The sequence below is a fragment of the Halichoerus grypus genome, chromosome 1, assembly GCF_964656455.1.
Source record: "Halichoerus grypus chromosome 1, mHalGry1.hap1.1, whole genome shotgun sequence".
In the NCBI taxonomy this organism is placed as follows: domain Eukaryota; kingdom Metazoa; phylum Chordata; class Mammalia; order Carnivora; family Phocidae; genus Halichoerus; species Halichoerus grypus.
This window is the reverse complement of record NC_135712.1, coordinates 121,484,275-121,505,807: the sequence shown is the minus strand read 5'-3', so window position 1 is coordinate 121,505,807 and position 21,533 is coordinate 121,484,275. Positions and strand designations below refer to the sequence as shown.

The 21,533-nt window shown below is 36.9% G+C and overlaps 1 protein-coding gene across 1 annotated transcript; it reads right to left on the bottom strand.

Moving 5' to 3' along the window:
• Positions 1 to 9,034: 9,034 nt before the first annotated feature.
• On the bottom strand, positions 9,035 to 20,318 carry DBR1 (debranching RNA lariats 1). Its single transcript, XM_036080939.2, has 8 exons — positions 19,981 to 20,318; positions 19,239 to 19,363; positions 17,468 to 17,548; positions 15,623 to 15,708; positions 13,716 to 13,940; positions 11,127 to 11,207; positions 10,761 to 10,906; positions 9,035 to 10,267 (listed from the first exon to the last, which is right to left on the bottom strand). Exons 1-8 carry the CDS (start codon positions 20,175 to 20,177, stop codon positions 9,580 to 9,582), a joined length of 1,629 nt encoding a protein of 542 aa, XP_035936832.1. The 5' UTR covers positions 20,178 to 20,318; the 3' UTR covers positions 9,035 to 9,579.
• Between the last annotated feature and the right edge of the window lie 1,215 nt (positions 20,319 to 21,533).

The window sequence follows — 21,533 nt, the reverse complement described above, 5'->3', positions numbered from 1 at the left end:
GAATTCATCAGGGAAATAATTGAGCAGGTGTGTAAGGAAACAATCTGAGGTTAGAGAAAGAACCATCAGCAAGGATTAGAGGAAGTGTACCTGGGGTCACACAGGGCCAGAAATAGTGCCTCTTCCCACCAGTCAGACTGAAAAACTTCATAATTCATAGGATATTGGGTAGAGAACTCAGAAGGCCCTTATCTCAGCACTAGGGGGAAAAAAATCAACCTTACACTAACGCATCTCTGATACTGCCTAACCAATCTTAAAAGCAAGACCTAAAAGCAACAAGTAACTTGAGTCCCAGAACAAAGCTCAAGAATATTTATAGGAAAACAAAAACATCCAGCACCCAACAAAGTAAAATCCATAATGCCTCATATCTGATCAAAAATTACCAGGCATGCAAAGGAGCAGGAAAAGACAAGCAATAATGAAAAGGAAAAGAAAACTCAATCAACTGAAACCAACCCAGAACTGACATATGTTAGAATTAACCAACAAAGATATTAAAACAGTTATTATAAAAATATTATGTATGTTCAAGAAAGCGAAGAAGAGACATAGAAGGATAAAAAAGACCCAAATGAAACTTCTAGAGATGAAACTACAATGTCAGAGATGAAAAACAGTTTGGTGGGAGTAGTGACAGATTTGGCATTGCACAAGAAAAGAATGTTCTTGACATAGCAATAGAAATGTTGATGACATAACAACAGGAAGTATCTGAAATGAAACACAGAGGGAAAAAAGACTCTTTAAAAATGAACAGAGGATCAGTGAACTGTGCAGTATCTTCAAGTGCCTGATATATGTGTAATTGGAGCCCCCCCAAAAAGAGAGCAGACAATGGAGACAGAGAAAATAGTCAAAAAAATTGTAATAGCCAACATGTTTCCCAATTTGATGGAAATTACAAAGCTACAGATTCAAAAGCTCAGCTAACCCCAAGCAGAGACATGAAGAAAACTACAGCAAGGTCCATGGTAACCAAATTGCTCAGATCCAGGACAAGGAGAAAATATTAAAGGCAATCAAAGAAAGAAAAACTCACATTACATAGAGGAACAAAGATAAGAATGATCCCAGATTTCTTGTCAGTAACAATCTAAAAAAGAAACAGTAAAGTAACATTTTAAAGTACTCAACCACGAAACAAAAACAAAAACAAGCACACTTTTAAGCCTAGAATTCTATCCCCAGTGAACATATCTTTCGAAATTGAAGGCAAAATAAAGTCATTGTTCTTTTTTGTTTTGTTTTATTTTGTTTTATTTAGCCATATAGAAGCTGAAAGAATTAATCACCAGAGGACCTGCACTACAAGAAATGTTAAGTGAGGTCCTTGAGGCAGAAGAAAAGTTATACCAGGAGATATGGATCTCTACAAGGGAATGAAGAACATCAAAAATGGTAACTATATGGGGGGCATCTAGTTGGCTCAGTCAGAAGAGCATGGGACTCTTGATCTCAGGATCATGAGTTCGAGCCCCATGTTGGGTGTAGAGATTACTAAAAACATGAATAAATTTAAAAAATAAATAAATGAATTTATTTAAAAAATGGTAACACCCCACGGTGGGCTCCCTGCTCGGTGGGGAGCCTGCTTTTCCCTCTCCCTCTGACCCTCCCCCCTTTTGTGCTCTCTCTCTCTCATTCTCTCTCTCTCAAATAAATAAATAAAATCTTAAAAATAAATAAATAAATAAATAAATAAATAAATAAATAAATAAAATATAAGTCACTATTTAAATAAAAATCAAAATAATATAGTATGGAGTTTGTAGCATGTATAAAAACAAACTGAATGGTGAAATAGCATAAAGGCGTAAGGGGAAGCAATGGGAGAATATTCTTGTAAGGTTCCTACACTGTATGTGAAATGGTATACTAACACTTGAAGGTAAGCTGTCATAACGTAAAAGATTGTTGGTTTGCAACCCTCTGGGGAGCATTCCAGGTGTAATCTGAAATTGGCCCCCAAATGCAGAGGGCAGGGAGAGACAAAAGGAAGAGGCAGGCCAGTCCAGGTTGGTAGGTAGCAGTTTTGATAAGCAAAGGCAACTTACATACAAGGCTCATCTTGGGCTGCAGCAAGACAAGTGGATCCAGGAATCCGCCCACCATGTCTTAAAATGTATATGGAGAGACGTGGGTACACTCTGTACCCTTAACTGGGTACAATCACGTATATTGTGCAGGTGGTCTCAACACCACATCATTATTTCAAGGCTCTGTCCTTGGAGCAGCCACTGGGAATGGGAAAGGCAAGCAGAACCCACATTCCAAGGACAAGGGAGGAGGTGAGGATCTTCCCATTGCCTGGGTCCAGCTCACAGGTCAACTGGTGGTCAGGTCTTTTCAGTGACCTTTCCCAACAAAGATGTATAGTATAAGCCCTAAAGCATCCACTAAAATAACACAAAGTTTATGGCTAATAAGCCAACAGAGGAGATAAAATCAAATCATAAAAAATATTCAATTCATCTCAAAGAAGCCAGAAAAGGAAGAAAAGGGGGACAAAATACAGATGACAGAAACAGAGAAAAATGATAAGAGACTTAAAGTTAACCACATCAATAGTCAAAAACCAAAGTGGGGAGAAAATCACACATATGCAAAAAATGACTATTCTCAGTAATTGTATTACTCTGAGATTTGTGTATGTGTAATAGAGGCTAAAGTAAATGAGGGATTATAGGTGATTCTAATTCTATTTAGTACTCTAGGTCCTTGAAATCAAGATTTCCAGTGTAAAAGATAGAAGGTACTAATGTAATATAGAAGAGGTTAAGTAAATCCTGTAGTCCTGAATTTTCATTGGAAATATCAGTATAAACTCATGAAGTATTTTGTTGTCTGTGTCTGTGTACTTTTCCTAGCTCTGTCCATTGAAGAAGCCTAGAAACAATGACCAATCCTTGGTAGCAATTAGCAATCCTTGTACCCACATTGTGATTTTGAAATATCATGTTTCACTAAGAGAAACAAGGGCTTTTAAGGGGAAATCGTCCATTCCATGCATGGGGCAGAAAAAAAGTACAAGCTACGTCAAGAATATATCTTTCACACCAGATAAAGAAAACTACGAGGCTCATGTGAAAATGATTCAGAAGCCAAATTGAAGGGATTTCTATTGAGCAAAAGTATAACACTCTTAGCTTTAAAAGGCCTAAGTGCAACTGACTGAAACTCTTCAAATACGTTTAAATCTATAGGTTCATAATGATAAAAAAAATTGGCCAGTTTTGAATTGTGATAGGGATTCAACTCACAATCTAAAAACTTAGAAAGAATCAAATTTTTATCCTGTATTTCCCACATAAAGTTGAACTATTGGTTATTGACTATAAAAATAGAATTCTTATAAAAATACTCCACCTTACAAATATATATAAAGTATTTCAATGAATAAATGAAAAATAAGTCATTGAATTAGAATATCCTTATTTTACAACTCCCAATAAACTAATCGTTCTAGACATTAGGCATCAAAAGCTGCTAATGTCACAAAAAGAAAGAAAACCAGACACTGTGTGCCTCCTGATGAAGGAACACAGCACCACCTATGGTCTTTTCAAAGGGATTTTATCTAAGTCTGATAAAGCATCTGGCTCCAGCTGCCAGCTTGCAGCAAATACAGAGGATAGAGGAATGTGTTGAACTGCACCAAGAGCAAAATCTAGACTATGGGAAAGCTACACAAAAGTCCTGAAATTGCTATCTGAAAAGGTGTAAAGAAAAGAAAAAACGGAGAGGAGTCCTAAAGATTAAAAGACCCTTTAAAGACATTGCAATTTTTTGAATGGTCAGGACTAAACTATAGAGTCTCCGATTGCCCACAAGTGAAAAGCTCTAAAGAAACACAAGAAAGTGATTACTATAAAAGACAGGATAATGGATACTTTTGGAGGAATGGAGGGTGTTGAGATCAGAATGGGGCATATGGATGGATTTCTGGGGAAAATGGCAACTTTCTAGCCACCAGGGTGACCTGGGTGGCAGTTACAGAGATGTTCACCTTATAATAATTCAGTAATGATACATTTGTCTTGGGTGTGTTCTGATGCTGCGTTTTAATTATTTTATAATTTTATTTTATAAAAATACCTAAAGATGCAGTGGTGATTGACTCCTTAATAGTCAGAAGCAATCAAATAGCAAAGTTATAAATTGCCTATTACATAACTCCTAAAAATCAGTAAGAAATTAAACTTCATTCCCATAGAAAATCAGGCAAGAGCTATGACCAGGCAGTGCACAATAAAAGAAATACAAATAGGTTTAAATATATGAAGACACTCATCCTTACATAATAAGATGATTAAACTGCCCTGGGATGTTTTTACCTCTCAAATGAGCAAATGCCCATAAAGTATGGTAAAGCAATCACTCTAACATGTTTCTGGGAGCGTAAATTTGTACAACCTCAGCAGGGGACAGTTAAGCTATACTTGTTGAAATGATAAACCAGTATACCCTGTGCCCAGCAATTTTATTACCAGGAATTTATCCTAGAGATCTAGTTGCACATGAACAAAATAACATATATTTTCATTTTCATTGTTTTTATTTTCAAAGGATTAGAAACAACCTAATGTCCATCAGAAGGGACTGATTTAATAAATTAAGATACATCTATACAATGGAATAGTATGCATCTATAAAAAAACAAGGAAGGCTTTTATATACAGACATAGAATCATCTCCAAGATATATATTTTAAGTGGAGAAAAAAAAACACAGTAAAGAAGAGAATGTGTGGATTGCCACTACCCTTCTCAAAAGAGAGGAGAAAAAGAAATTCAACTGATAATGTTGGTTGACCCTAGGAAGAAGAACTGAGTGACTGGCAGACAGAGACAGGATAGAGATCTTTCATTGGATGTACCTTGTACTATTAGAATTCTGTACCATGTGAATATGTAAGCAATTCCAAAAAAATTAAATTTAAGGAAGAATAATTGGGTATCCCAACAATGACTAATGAACACGGATTTATGAAGAAAGTTCAGAAGTTTAATACAATTATTAATGAAGAATTCATGAAATCACTAGGAACTCCTGCTTTGGATTCAATAAGTCAATCCACAGAGAAGTCTAAAAATGGACAAAGGAAATCAACTGTTTTGGAGTTCTTTGAGATATTTGAGTTGAGATATTAAAAATAAAAATAGGGGCCACATCAATATTTCACAATGCTATTTCTTGTTACCAGACTTTTATATAATTTTAGGAACTGATTTTGAATCTTCTTCATAATATCACTACTATATTTTATATTAAAATTTAACTTTCCAGATTTGTTAAATTACTAGGATCAGAGTCCACACTTTCTCCTAGGTGGTTTGTGATCATTGGTATTTGTTGATTTGGCAACAATTGACACCTTTACAATGTTAAGCCATCACATCCAGAATCCTGGACTATTTTCTCATTTATTTAAATGTTAAATTATTTCCTTGATATAGTTTTTTTCTTTATTGAAGTCTTGCAAATTTTTTGATAAATTAATTTCCAGAAACATTTTTATTTTTGTTGTTTTTTTGTTGTTGTTTCTATCATTTTTTTCCTACTGGTTATTGCTATTTGAGAAAAATGCTACTGATTTTGAGATTCTCTTTCTACCTGCAAACTTTTGTTGGCCTTGTTTATTTCTATGAATCTTTTTATTTTGCTTTTTTATTCTTTCTATACAAATGATCTACATACAGATGGCCTGCAAATAATGATGTTTCCTTTCCAACCTCTATGTCTCTTATTTTCTTATTTTATAGCTTTGACCAAGACCTCTGGTATTATATTAAACAATACCTGTGAATCAAATGTCCCTTTGATTTCCTCCTATAGTACCATATTCCTCTCATTTACCACACTGCTATAGTTGGAATTTCATAGTTGAGGTGATTATTTTATTAATATTAATTTCCCTCATTGTACTATAAGCTCCATGAAGGAGCAGATTTTTCTCACCATTGTATCCCTGGCATAGTGCCTGGGATGTATTTATCTCAATAAATATTTCTTGAATGAATAAATGAATGGCCTAAGCTGATAAATAAGAATTTAAGAAAATCATAATAGATGAGGACCAAATTTTCTTATCTTGCCTTTTCCTCCCCTGTTCCAATTACAAGCTCATTAACACTCAGGAGCATATATATCATTCAGGGTATTTTGGCTGCAAGCACCAAAACTGGCTGGCTAAATTAAACAAGAGGGGAATTTACTGGAAGGAGTTAAGGAGATGGGGATTAGAAGATGAAAGGAAGGCTGAAACCCTACACATAGAAAAGAGCAATTCTGAGGATGTAAAATAGAAACTACTCGACAGTTTTGTCAGGGTGCTGCTGGGGCAACCAAGGAGCACCAATGACTCTCATCATCTTATTGCTCTGATCGAGACCCCTGCTCCATCTCACGACCCTGAGATCACCACCTGAGCCAGAACCAAGAGTCAGAAGCTTACCCAATGGAGCCACCTGGGCGCCCCTACCCAGGTTTTCATAGGCTATTTGTTTCATTTTTCACATTTATAAGTTTGGTCTATTTGGAGTTTATATATATATTATTACATATATATACATAAACATTATAAAACATTTATATATATATATATACAAGTTTTTTCTCTTCCAAATGGATATCCAGAGATCCAACCCTATTCATTTAAAATATCTTTTCCTCAGTGATTAGAGATGCCACTTAAATCATAGGCTAAAATTTTCCATATGTTTGGGCCAACTTTTGGTATTTCTGTTCCATTGGTCTGCCCATTCATGAACCCAATACTACATTGTTTTAATTACAGAGGTTTTATAGTATGTTTTAATAGCTGATATGGCCAGCATGATCTACTGTTCTTTGGCCAGGGGGAGGGGGTGCATTCCTGTCTGTTTTAAATTATTCATCCACATGAACTTTAAAAGTAACTTGTCTAGCTCCAGGAAAACAAACAAAAAACAAAACCATGTATTGATATTTTGATTGGGGTCATGTTAAGTTTACATATTAACTTGGGAAGAATTGGCATCTTTAAAATGTTTATCCAAGAATAAGAGATGTTTCCATTAGTTCAAGTCTTCTTTTGCATTTTGGGGTGTATTTTAAGGTTTTCCTCTTTACAGGATTTGCACATTTCTTGTTAAGTATTTCTTTTTGATATTGTTTGTATCACACCAGTCATTGGTAATTGTGTATGTGAAAGCTATTACTTTGTATGCTAATTTTTATCTTATTACGCTGCTGTATTACTTATTACTGTGCTGTATTAGTTTTAATTTTGATTTTCTTGTGTTTTCCACCTAAACATTCAGGTCATCTGTATGTACTTGCCTCTTCCGTGCAATCTTGATTTCCCTCATTGTTTTCTTTTGTCTAATTGTTTTGTTCTTTACACCAATACAACGTTAAAATGGAGGTAGCTGATGTCCTGTCTCCTTCCTTGATTTTCTGCTTACTTTCCTTTGATGAGAATGCCAATAGTGTATCCCCATTACACAAGATGCTAGATTTTATTTTTTTTCCTAAGGATTTATTTATTTTTAAAGAGGGGGAGAGGGGAAGAGGGGAAGAGGGAGAGAATCTTCAAGCAGACTCCCCGCTGATCACGGAGCCCAACAGTATGGGGCTCCTTCTCAAGACCCATGACCTGAGCGGAAACCAAGAGTTGGATGCTTAACCAACTCAGCCCACCCAGGTACCCCTAGATTTTACTTTTTAAAAAATCAGAAATGGGTGTTGAATTTTGCCAAAGGTCTTTTCATCATCCATGGAGAAAACTATGATGTTTGTTCTTAGATCTACTACAATGCAAGTTATATAAACACATTTCCTAATACTGAACCATCTTTGTATCAGTCATGCTAAAACCACCTTAAAATGTGCTATAGATTCTGTTTACTAATATTTTATTTAGGACTTTTGCAGCAATATTCATATGTGAGATTGGTCTGTGGGTTTTTTGGTACAATCTTTATCAGATTTAGAGATCAACATTATACTTGCTTCATAAAAAGAAAACTAAACTTTCCTTCATTCTTCTATATTTTCTAAGTTTACCTAACATTAGGGATTATTTGGTACTTTCCTCCTGAAACCATCTGGGCCAAGCGCTTTTTTGTGGGAGTTAATTCTTTGATAACCTTCTCTATTCCTTCTGTGGAAATTTTTGTCACTTTCCACCTCCAGTAAGATGAATTTCAGTGAATTCTATTTTTCTAGGAAAGTAATCATTTATCAAATTTATTTGTACCAAGTTATGAGAGTAATCTTATGTTTGTTTGAATACCCTTTTACTGGCTGTTTCTCCCTTTTATTTATTTATAGCATTTGAGCTTTCTTTCTTGATTGAGAAAGCTAAAGGACTGTCTTTTTTTTATGAACTGTTACTTATTTTACATCTAATTACTTTCTGCTTTTATATATCTTTATTAAAGAATTTCGGGGGAGGGACCTAAATATCAGAACTATGGGATTCCATTAAGTCAGTGATGGGGGAAATCCATAGCTTTTAAATACTTTATGTAAATAATGAAAATTAAAATAAGTAAATATTCAACTCAAAAAAGAAAGTAAAGAAAATAGATGGCAATAAAGATAAAGTGCTCGACCTTCTTCAAGTCAGATGCTGACAAGATGGAAGCCAAATGCCAAATCATTCTCCTAGATTGGCCCCTGGATGTGGACTACTATGGGATGATGACATCCTAGAACACTCTGAATTCACGGCTACTGCTCCAAGCACAGGGCAACCATCTCCTCAGGTGGCCCAGGCATTTTAACCAGAGACAGGATGGAAGTATAGTTTTTCCATGCAGATCTTTAAAAATATTCTACTACTAGCAATCCATAACAGCAAAGGGGCAGCTTTTGTGCAACTCAATCCCTACTAGTAATTAATATTAAGCTGAACTGTGTCCAAAATGACCTGTACACAGTTACTATAGCTACTTTAAAATTAAAGCTAAAGCTAAAATACGCCAAAGTCTACAAGGTTGTATGAATCTCAGCAATTAAGTGTAAAATTTTATGTTTACCAATGTTTAGTATTTAAAGGAATTTATTTCCTGAAACCGTATCTACCATCTTCAATTTCAATTATATTTCACAGACATTAAGAGCACACCAGGGAAAATATTTATAACAAATAAAAAGAAAGCATACAAAATTACACATGTAGTAATGACTTTGCAAAACAAAATATAAATATGCCATATTTTATACACCAAAATATTCACAGTGGTAGTAACTCCTTGAAGGTAAAAATCCCTGTCCTACTCGTCTTTCTAGTGCCATTTTACAGAAGAGTTCCTGGTACAAAGTAGGTATTCAGTAAGTGCTTGCTGGAAAAAATGAAAGTGAACAATATACATCTTCAAAAAAAAGGTACTCAATCAAGTAAATATATGAAATTTTAATATTTTTATCTGAAATATACAAAGGACTAAAGACAAAGTCAATACCTAACTAAAATTCTCTGAAGTAACTTCATTATTACAAAGTTAAATCTTGAGTCAAAAATCCAAGTCTAAAAATATGGTCTCAAAAATCACATATCTACATATAACACTAAGAAAGTAAATTGTCTTATGCTGCATCATCATCATCCACAGCAGCATAGATGGCTTGATTCCTCCTCTTAATTTTCTTTCTTTGTTCAGGTTCATGTTCATCACTCAGCCTCTTCAATGGCAACTCTAAGTCGTTTCCATCCTCTGACTCCGGAGCCTCACCAAGTTTCCCCTCTCTGCCATCTGGGGAACCCAATGTATCATCAGAAGATACAACCATGGAACCCGGCAAGATCCTGACATCAGAGAAGCTTGCAGAGAAGTCAGAAGCTTGATCAGAAGGTTCTACAGATGGTGTATTCATGTCACTATGCGTACTTACAATACTATCTTCATCTTCCTCTTCTTCATCTAACATTATTTCATCTGGATTAATAGAGGACAGGGCAGATGTATCTGTGTTATATTCACTACGGTCTTCTCCAGAGTCATTACTCTCCATGTCATCCTGCTCTTCAAATTCACCACACAAGTGATGTTCTTCCTTGGCCTTCTGAAGCCTGACATTCATGTCAGTGATGCCAAGTTGGGCACAAAACTCAGTAGTTTGGGGATTGATCCTATGAACCAACTGCATTTGTGTCTGTGGCCTGCTAGGGTCATAACAAGCAGCTGTTATGCTAAAGTTACATGGAACTTTGAGGTCATGATTCAGTATTTCCAATACTTTGTTCATAGCTTCTTCTGTTGCACTATAATCCCACCTACAAAAGTCCAAAACAATAGCTTTTTACATTTTATCAGCCTCAGACAATAAAAGATGAAATCTAACTATGGACTTCATGTGCAAGGATAAAATATAAACCATATATAAAAATTCCATCTAACAAAATTATAGTTAATTTGCCAAAGGCCCATTTTGAAATAAAAACAATTCTTAGAAAAAACTTAACTCACACTCTAAAACAAGTACAAATTACTTTAATCTGTTAACCAAATCTCCACTCTATTATAGTTAGTTTTACACATGCTTATTCATTTATATACTTATCTGGGTTGGTATTCCCATCATCCAATTTTATATCCCTTGATGGAAAATTTGTAGTTTTCCATACCAGTCAGTAAACCCTGAATTACTCTGACACTCATTTAACAATAATTCCCTTGATTAAAAAAAGAAAAGAAAAGAAAAAGGTGGAGGGGACAAAAATTGGGTATGCAACAGAGAGAGCAAACCCTAAATAAGGTCAGACTTACCTTGTATGCAGGCCATTATTTTCAGGCATATTCCAGAGGCGCTCAGTCACGTTAATAAGATCATCAGTAGCCCTGAGAACAGTGAGCCATTCAATATCATACTCTAAGTACTCAGGAGCACTGGGGTCATGTTCTATTTCTATTACCTATAGAAAAGAAATCAGTAATTTTAAGAATGCATTTCTATTTTCAATATTCTAAGAATTTCAATTTAATAGCTAACAAACACGTAACATAAGTGTTCCCAAAGAATTCTCAGAATACATAAATTATAGAGCATAAATAAATTCTAAAGGGAAAATTAATATTTTTCTAATCATTGGAAGAGCAAAACTATATCACTAAGTTATTTCATTTTCATTTTACCTGAAGAAAGTCTCTATGTGGTAAGCATTTGTCCAAGGCTAAAAATTTGGTTGCTTTGGCTGTCTGTCCTTTATCCTTGGCCTAGAAATATGAACCATGATTTAAGAAAAAATGTTAAAATATCACATGTAATTCATACACAAAAGAGGATGGAAACAATCTTTATTAAACATACCCCTAAGTCGTGTGTCAAAGCAACAACTGTCACTGTTCCAAAGTAAGTTAGTTCTATAACCACTTGTGTAAATGACAGGCAAGGCACTTAAACTCTCTGAGCTTCAACTTCCTAACAAAAGTCAAAGCAGACACAAATGCTGATGATAATATTGATACTGTTAAAGCACATAACACAAAAGAGCTTAAAAGTAATCTGGCAGAGCTAAAACTAAACAACTTTTAGAAGAAATTATACGGAAAAATCTTTATAACCTTGGGTTGGGTAAAGATCTCTTAGATACAACACCAAAAGTAGGCATGATACATTCACAGAATGAAAGATTGTTCAACAATAAAAATGAAAGAAATACTAAACCTGCTGAATGAATGAACCTCAAAAACAAGCAAAGGAAAGAAACCACAAGCCAAAGACTACAGATTTTTGATCCCACTTATATATGTGTTCAGAAAAGGCAAATCCAGAGAGACACAAAGCAGATCAGTGGGTGCCTGGGGCTGAGGGTGAGAACATGGACTCACAGCAAATAGACACAAAAGATCTTTTGGGGTGTTGGAAATGTTCTAAAACCGGGCTATGTGATATTTGCTCTGGAAACATCTGGAACTCTGGAAATATACTAAAACTCACTGAACTGTACATTTAAATAGGTGAATTTTATGTTATGTAAATTATACTCCAATGAAACTATTTAAAAAAAATGCATTGGCAGAAAGAAACATGGGTAGGAGGTGGTGGGTCACAAACACGAAGATCATACTGGATGCAGTAAAAAAGTGACTCAGGGAGAACAGTAAGGCACATGGAGGAAAACAGACAAGGAAGCAGGCTATGGGCCATCCTGCTGTGGGCCAGGTTTCAGTTCACTGGTGGTGAGGGACTAAGAAAGGTGCAAGGCACACAGATTACAGGCAGATGATGGCAGCAGGGCAGTTCTGAGGAAAGGTGACTTTTGGTGTTGGAAAAAGGGGCTGAAACAGAACACTGGCAAAGTCAGAGGAGGTTGAGGAGCTAAGAAAAAGGGATCAAACATATTAATTCAGAGATTTAAGTCCCTGAGGTTGACAACAGAAGATGGACGGGGAGGAAAGTACCAAATCTGATGCTTCAACAAAAATCCAGGAGTGTCATGAGCCCTAGGAGACAGAAGAGAGTAACACAGATGTAGAAAAGGTGACTGATATAAACCAATGACTTGGACATTAAAAGAGAATAATCACTTTGGCAGTGGCCCAAAGGAAAATAAAAGGAGTAACCTTGCCTCCGCCTCCCAGTGAAACTGGGGAGTGAGGATAAGCCCACAACAGCAAGGGCCTACAGGAGTATTTTCAAACAGAACTTTCCAAACTGTATTTGAGGAACATCATTAAAGTGTACCCCCACCATGGAAAAGTGTTGGGTCAAGTTCAGGAAGCACTGCACACCACACTCCACTCTTGGAGAAAGGCAGTGCCCATTAACACATTAAAGACTCTCAGAAATTTTATAGAAGCCTTTGAGAAGAAATCTCTAACCTTGTTAACCCAGCATTTTCTAAATGGTTTCTCTACGGAATACTTTATGGGGCAAGTCAGAGCTTGGTGAGAATGGGAGGGGAAAGGGAGAGCCACGCCATTTCCATAAAAGCCTAATTGTAAGTATAAATTTATTCTCTACCTTCCATCGAGCACTATCATCCAAGCAGTTTCCCCAAGGAAAACTCTGGGAATCCCTCTCTGTCACCAAATCCTGATGATTCTGCTTCCAAAATCTCTCTGGAACCTGCGTTCTCTGTGTTCCCTCTCCACCGCAGGTTAGAACCTTGTCTTTTTATGCCTCCCATTTTACTTACTACAATCCATACACAAAACTGCTACCAAACTAACCTTTCTGAAATGAAAATCTGGTTTCATCACTCCTCAACTTTCCCCCTTACCTTCTGGTTAAAACCCAAACTCCAGAGCACGGCCCAGAAGGCAGCTATGATCTCGTTCCAGCCTCATCTCTCCCTCTGCCTCAGCCATAGGGACTGCTGCAGTCCCCCAGTGAGCATCAGCGCCAGGCATTCAGGCCACCAGCCTTTGCACACACTGATCGCTCTACCCGGATGGTGTTACCTAGATTCTACTGCTTCCTGGCACAGTCGATTCCTCTGGAAAACCTTCTCCATCTCTTCATCTCCTGTCCGCATCCCCATCTCAGTGCAGTATGGCGGAGGTGTTCCCACGGTATCCCGGCACTTTTCATCACCAATTTATTACACTATTTTATAATCACCGGCGTGTCTCTTCCCCCCAAGGATACGGAGTCACTCGCAAGAGCAAAGTTATCTTTGATCTCTTTCTCTCAATTTACAACTGTGCCCACAGTGCCTTAGGCCACACATATCTGGTAAGTGTTTGTTAAATGAAAGAATAAGTATTTTTGGTTTCTACCTGATGCTGCATCAAGGCTGCAAACTTCACGTGAAGGTGTGCGGAAAACCAGTACGTGGGCTTGAAGTGCTCTAAGAGCTCTGAGGCAGCAGGACTTCCCAAGGTGTTATTTTCCACTTCTTGTCGGAAAAAAGATTTTGTCTTAAGAAGCTGCTGCTTATTTCCATAATGATAGATCTTTCTTGGCCAATCGTGAGATAAGAATATGTCCATAGGCTGCTTCAGCTTTAACAGAAAAAGAAAGAAAACTTAAAAAAAAAAAGAAGATCAAAAGCAATCCCCGGCTTTCTCTCCACTACCGCACAACCGTTTGCCCACTTAGAGCTTTAGATTTCTCTGTAATTCATTCTAAGGAAACTTCATTTAAGAAGGTCACAGAAACACTAAGAAATACTAAGCTCACTCATCTAAGCCAGGAGAAACCGCTTTCCCTCTCCTCACAAATCACCCCTATTTTCCATGGCAAGGCAGGGCCATACAGATACACTGTGATCAGACTGTCAGCCAGCTATGGTCTTTGGTAGAGGGCCTCTAAAATATATAGTAACTGTCATTCTTTTCCTTCTAGTGAATAAACTGTTTTAAGATACAGAGACACCAGATTTCATGAGATCTATAATGTAAATAATACAGTAAAACCCAAAGGTATATATTCCTTTTTTTTCCCCTAATGGACTCATATAGCATACACCTAAAAAACTGTGTTTACTACATAAATTATAGTAGAGGTATTTAAGGTGGCTGGTGTCTTCATGGGGAGGCCACAAAATACACTCCATACTTTACTGATCCCCAGCACCTTCAAGTAATTTGCAACAAACACCTGGAAAACTAAATTAAAATAACTTAAGTGGTTCAAGATGATGCAAGATATGACAGATATGACTTATCACTGAATAACTGATTCAGGCAGTAAGTGCAATGAAATTTCAGAATAGGCTGATGGCTTTAAAACAGAGCACTGGTAGGGCACCTGGGTGGCTCAGCTGGTTAAGCGTCTGACCCTTAATCTCAGCTCAGGTCTTGATCTCGGGGTCATGAGTTCAAGCCTTACATTGGGCCCCACACTGGGCATGGAGCCTACTTAAAAAACCAAACCAAACAAAAAACTAGAACACTGGTATCTAAGCTGGTTCTTCAAAGACTGGTAGGACTGAAATGGGGAAAAGGGAAAAAGCATTCAAGGTAGGGAACTGTTATGAGTAGGGTATTAAAGAAATGCCCGCAAAGCATCCTCTTGCTCCTGCAGAGACCGTAGGGTATGGTGGGAAGGGCCTGAGAGCATCAGGCAGGCTCCACCCCTTAACTCCTTGGGAAATCCCGGGGAAGGCTACTTACCTATCTGAGCCTTGACCTCGCATCCTTAATGTGACAAAGTCAGAGTAACACCTACTTCACAGAATTGTGTGGCAATTATATGAAATATCATGTGTGAAAACTGCTTAGCCCAGTGTCAGGCATTTAATGTGTTCTCAAACAAAAACCTAGTTTCACCTACTCTCCAGTTAAGCCAAGTGTTCCAAAGCCACTTTCACAATTTTACCATTTTTTTCTAACATTTTTACCACTATTTATTTCCTATTTAATACCATTAGTTAAAATATTTTAATATTTTCTTTAAAGTATCACTTTATGCCAAGAGATATTCTTTAGCCTTATCCTAAGTAGTAATATCTGAAGTCATGGATTAAATGTTCTATTTTATTATGACTCCCTAAAATAAATTCATAACATTAGAATTAAAAAATGTTCATCTGTGAAACTCCTAAAAACAACTCAAGATCCAAATTTTAGAAATACTGAATTAAGTCTTCTTGGAAGTTGTATACCAAAATGATCAAAATACACTTTGGTACAGAATTGCTTTAACATTTTTTCAAGTCTGCTATAATGTACTTTTTACATACCTGTTTTAATTTATAGACTTCAATATTTCTCACATGATATATACTCCTTATTGTAGCTGGATTATAAGGGGGGCACTCAAAATGACCTTAAATTAAAGAAGAGAAATAAGCTATATTCAACTCCCTTAAATAGCGCAAATACAAATATATACATACACTTCAAAACTGAGGTCTGTCATTAATGCTTTTGGTTCTTAAAAATTTTACGAAGACACTGCTCTTAAAGTGCTGGTATTTTCTACTAATAAGTGATCACTAACTATAAATCTAAATAACTGAGGGGCTTATGATTTTTTAAATTAAATTATATTTAATACGGAATATGTTGGTTATTCATAGTTTAAAAATTTAAAAGATACCATCAGAATGGAATGAGAAGAGTTCCTCCAGAGAGTAGACCAGTGATGCCTAGGGCTGGGGTGGGAGCAGGGATTAACTACAAAACTTTTAGGAATGATAGAAATGTTCTAAATCTGGATGGTTGCATAACCCTATAAAGTCACTAAAACTCATTGAATTGTATACTTCCAAAGATATGTAAATTTTACCTCTACAAAGCTGCTAAAACAATGGGAGGCAGGGATCCTCCTATTCCTGTCCCCCAGCCACCAGTAACACTACCTAGAGGCAACCAGTGTTAATCAGGTTTTAGTATTTTATTCCAGGGATATCAACTACGCATATAATAATACACAAACTTCTTTATCCTTCCTTTTTTTTACACAAATGGCAGTATAGTTTATACATGTCCTGTGCCTTGTTTTTTGCACTTATCTTGGCGTTCTTTGTATATGTCACACATAGAGCTGCTTATTTTCCTTTTTAAAAAAAAAATAGCTTCATAGCACTACATTGTATTATCATGATACAGTTAATTAGTTCCTACCTTTTGTCATTACAAACAAGGCTGAAATAAAAAAATGTGTACACATCATTTTGCACTTACGGAATATATCTGTAAATTACATTCCTGGAAATAGAACTCCTGGGTTTTATAATTTCCACAGACTACCAGCTGTCCTCCAAAGAGTGGGAGGACAGTTTGCACCCACACTTGCCATGAAGGAGACGGCCTATTTTTGTACTCCTGTGCCAATAGTTTAGAATCATGGGGAACAGCACAGCAGGGAACAGACTTGTGATTTAACAGTTACATTGAGGATATAAGTTTTAGCTGCCAACTCATAAAAATTTGAAATCAGTGTGAACCCAAGTTATTCCTTTAACTTGAAAACCAAGGTATAATCTTTTCAGATACAGTGGAATGAATAAGTACAGTGTGGTATACTTCTACAATGGAATACTACTCACAAATTATAATGAATAGAGTGAGATATATCAACATGGATTCCAAAAACTAAATAGTAAACAATGAAGCAAGCTGCAGGAAGATACATGCAAAATGATACATTCACATGAAGTTTAAAACATGCTATATCATACACTGTTTAAAGCTGTTACACAACTCGTAATGACGTAATCAAGCTAATGACAAATACCAAATTCAGAAGAATGACTGCCTGGTGAGGAAAGGGAAGGATAAAAGGAGAAGAATGGGACTGAGGACAGATAAACAGTGAGCTTTGACAGTATCTATACTGTTTCATTTCTTTAAAATCCTAACTAAAAGTTACAAAATACAAAGACGTGATAAAACTAGATGGTAGATACATAAATAGTATGTTCTAATGTTCTCAACATTTTCCTATGTATAAAATATTTCATTAAAAAAAGTAATAATAGTTCAGAGAAAAAATCCAATGAAAAAGTCAAACTATATATTATGCTTAAGTTACTCTGAAGCATGCAAGTTCTAAAGTTTAAAAACAATTCTCAGAATAATACCTTTTCGATAGTCATGAGATTTAAAGATACCAGAGATGCCACCAATCCTTATGCCTCGGTATTTTACTACACCAGCCAAACCTGAAAAAGCACACAGTTAAATAAAATTACCATAGGCAGAAGCAATCTCTTTACTAACTAAATGAATAGTTTAAAGGCCTAGAACTCCATGCAGTCCTAAAATTATTTGAAAATTAAATGTCATGATGAAGTTACTCTCTTACATAGTGATATGCCAACAATATATAAGGCAGACTAGGGAGGAGAGGCCTAGAAGCAGAGAGGCAAGAGACTAAGCAGAAGGGAAGGAACAAATGAGATTAGGTGTGTTAAGGGAGAAACAGACATAATTTGGTACCTAATCGAATTTTACAGTGGGTTGGGGGGGGAATAAGGAAAAATGTCCTATGATGGATTTATAGGTTATAAATCTGAAAGTCAACAGATATAAAGAACCTGCAGTTTCTGTATTTCATTTCTGACTGACCATCTTCAAACACCTTCTCACAATATTGCAGCTGTCAAAAGATCAACCAGTAACGAAGTAGAGAAATTACATTTCTTAAATTATGATGTCATCATTAGAGCTATAAAGATTTTATTTATTTGAGGGAAAGAAAGCACGAGCTAGGGGAGGTGCAGAGGGAGAGAGAGAATCTCTCAAGCAGACTCCACGCTGAGCAAGGAGACCAACGTGGGGCTCTATCTCACAACGCTGAGATCATGGCCTGAGCCGAAATCCAGAGTTGTATGCTCAACTGAGTGAGCCACCCCGGCGCCCCACTATAGACATTTAAATAAAGAGAAGAAAGGCCTGTATAGTCTAACAGGACTAGAATTGAACCTGAATCTAATCAGGCTGTGAATCTAAACACAGATTACAAGTAATGCAGAGGATAAAAGGAACATGTTAAACAACATAAGAAATTCCAATCAGCTAAATCCAGAAAGCAGGAAATTCTATAAGACAAATTTCTCATTTTCTTCAACAAATAAACAACATGGGGTGGGGGAGAAAAAGGGACCGTTACAGCCTAAGAGGCTTTAGAATCATGACAGTCAAATGAAATGTGTGGACCTGGTTTGGAGTCTATTTGAACAAGCCAATTGTAAAACCAACCTCTTTGTGATAATCACAGAAATCTGAACATGAACTAGGCAACAGATAATGGGAATTACTGCTACTTTAGTTAAGTATAATAATGGTACTGTAGCTGTGATATTTTTAAAAATCCTTATCTCTTAAAAATATGTACTGAAGTATTCACAGGTGAAATAATCTGATGGCTGGGATTTGTTTTACAATACTCCAGTCACTTCTTCCCACAAACAAGTCTGGAGGGGAGTGGGGTTGAAATAAGGATGGCAGAATGATAATAGTTGTTGAAGCTGGTTAATAGGTACAGAGACTCATTATACTATTCTGTATTTTTGTGTATGTCTAACAATTTCCATTATAATAAGTTTAAGTTTTCTTAATTTAATAGAGTAAGAAAAATAAAGGGATTGCAAATAGTGTAAAAGGCCTTTACAATTATATTTATTATCACTACATTATCTATATTGCTTAAAACACTAGATGAAGCATGGACATATTTTCATGATTACCTACTTAAATTAACTGTTTTAATTAAATTTTCATAATTAACTATTTAAATTAAGAGGCATTCCCCAAAAAACTATACATCTCAAGATGCTGCCCAACTATTATACAAATCCTGACAGGCTCTTCCATTCCAAACAAATCAAAACATTACTCACGAACACATACCTAAATAATAAATGTTTGGCGCCACCCAGCCACCATAGGGTAACTCTTGCAAATGATTTGAGGCTTCATGGTTTCCCCCAATGAAGACTGTGAGAACTGGGGCCTTTTTCTCTCCAGAGTAATACCTAGAACATAAGGGTAAAGTTGTCAGTTGGCATAGCAGAAATCAGACATAGAGAAAAGCAGTAACTCATGCCTATAAAATTGGGCACAGCAGAAAAGCAAAATAAGATCCAAAGGAAAAATCTGAGCGCACTATAAAAAACTCTAAACGAATTGCCTATACTTGTCCTTAAGAATGAAGGGGCTGACACCTTGGGTTCAAAGCCAGAGTGCGTTCAATGAGGTTAAGAACTTTGTCAGTTCTTAACCTTAGCTTCTAGAACGCGGACGAGCACTAAGCAGGCGTCCAATAAAAACTCCTGGATCAGTAAATAAAGCAGTCCCAGAGTCCTATCAAGTACAAGGTAGATTAACCTGTCAGCTTCTTCCTGCAGGTCTTTCCCTCAGGCTTCGATTTCCGAAAACAGACAAGACAGGTGAAAGGAAATGAGAAAAGTGACATTTACTAAGCAACCTTTCCTAGACACAGCGTGAACAAAGAAGGTAACTAAGTAAGACAGTTAGTCAGTGGAGGGGGGGCCGGGGGGGGAATTCGAATCCAGTCCGGGTTCTCTCCCACTCACTGCTGGATAGTCACACCTCGCACCGCCGGGTCCAGGGCCCGGGCCGCGCCGCTCACCTGTAGAAGGTCTGCATGTGGCGGTACTTGGGCGGGACGGCCATGCAACGCAAGTCGGCCTCGTTGCGCACCGCCTGGAAGTCGCCGCAACACAGCAGAAGATCTATCGGCCCGGGGCCGCGCCTCTCCGCCAGCGCAAGCGTCTCATAGATCTTGTCCAGCTCGCCGTGGCAGCAGCCGGCCACAGCCACCCGCATCCTGCCGGCTCGAGGCGGCGAGCGCTGCCCGCAAGCCCCTACACCAGAGCCAGCCCAGGGCGGACAGCAAGGCACGGACCGATCGCTCAGCTCCCGCCAACACTGACTGAGCGCACCCCTCGAAAAGACGCCTGAAATAGAATTCACTTCCGGTTTCCAAATCTCGCGAGAGATGGATAGACGAGGGCAAGAATCACAGGATTTGAGAGCGCTTTATAATGGGTTGGGGCTTTGCTTGTCTTCCTGGGTCGTTGAATTCTAGTAGTCTGGCAGATGATAAAAATCAAAACCAGGGGACCCTGGGTGGCTCAGTCGGTTAAGCTTCTGCCTTAGGCTGAGGTCAGGATCCCAGAGTCCTGCGATTGACTCCCCCATGGGGCTCTTGTTCAGTGGGCAGTCTGCTTCTCCCTCTGCCTGCCGCTCGCGCTCTCTCTCTAATAAATAAATTAAATAAAATCTTTTTTAAAAAAATCAAAACCAGAATAGTTGGTTTATTTTTTTAAACCCAGAAACAGTAGTTTCGTTTGATAAAATTAAGCCAGACTAAACAAGTGAGACCGTGGGATTAGCTAATTCCCTAGGACGAACCTCTCAAGGCAAAGATAATTGCCTGAAAGCGAATTAGAAATTAAAAGATTTTTTAAAAGACACATCAAACTAAAAATAATTTTTAAATAAAACTTAAAAACTCGCTGAGGGTTTCTAAATTACCCACTGAAGAGTTTCTAAAATTATCAGTTATTTTTTTTTAAAGGCGCCGGGGACTCTTCTTCTTCCTACCAAATAGGTGTTTGCATAACTAGAATGCAAGCTCAATGAAAGCAGAAGAATGTCTCGAAAACGTCCAGGAGGGAAAAGAACCAAACAACTGAAAAATGAGTGGCCAAGACAGAAAAAGTAAACACCACTGGCCAATTTGATCAAGAAAAGTAATCTAATCAAGATAATACAGAGTAACAAATCCACCTCTCATTTTAAAAAAAAAAAATGCATAAAATAACATTGTAGGAACAATGACACCAGGATTATTTCAAAAGTAAGCAGAAGATGTTAACAGAACCATGACAATAAGAAAATTCTGGAAAAGTCGAAGAAATCCATTGGAAGACATTGTACCCAGAGTGGCTTACAGGCAATTTCTTTCAAATGTACAAGATATAACTTTCATTATGTTTAAACTGAACAAAAGAGAAGAAAGGAATGGAAATCTAGTATTTCTAATCTTTTTTAATACTATGTTTTCCTTCTGATTTGGATTTTTAAATATATAAGAGATGCTTTTTACAGCATTGCTAAATTTAACTTTTTCCATTTGATTTTTTAAATTTTATTTAAATTCAATTAATTAACATATAG

Bases quoted from the DNA above. Each gene is read 5' to 3' on its own strand.
- DBR1 (XM_036080939.2), bottom strand. From the start codon at position 20,177: ATGCGGGTGGCTGTGGCCGGCTGCTGCCACGGCGAGCTGGACAAGATC. The intron at 13,941-15,622 runs GTATGTAAAAAG...TTTCTGTTAAAG, and splicing joins AAGTCTATAAATTAAAACAG to CTGAAGCAGCCTATGGACAT. The intron at 10,907-11,126 runs GTAAAATGAAAA...TCTTTTCTATAG, and splicing joins CACATAGAGACTTTCTTCAG to GTAATAGAAATAGAACATGA.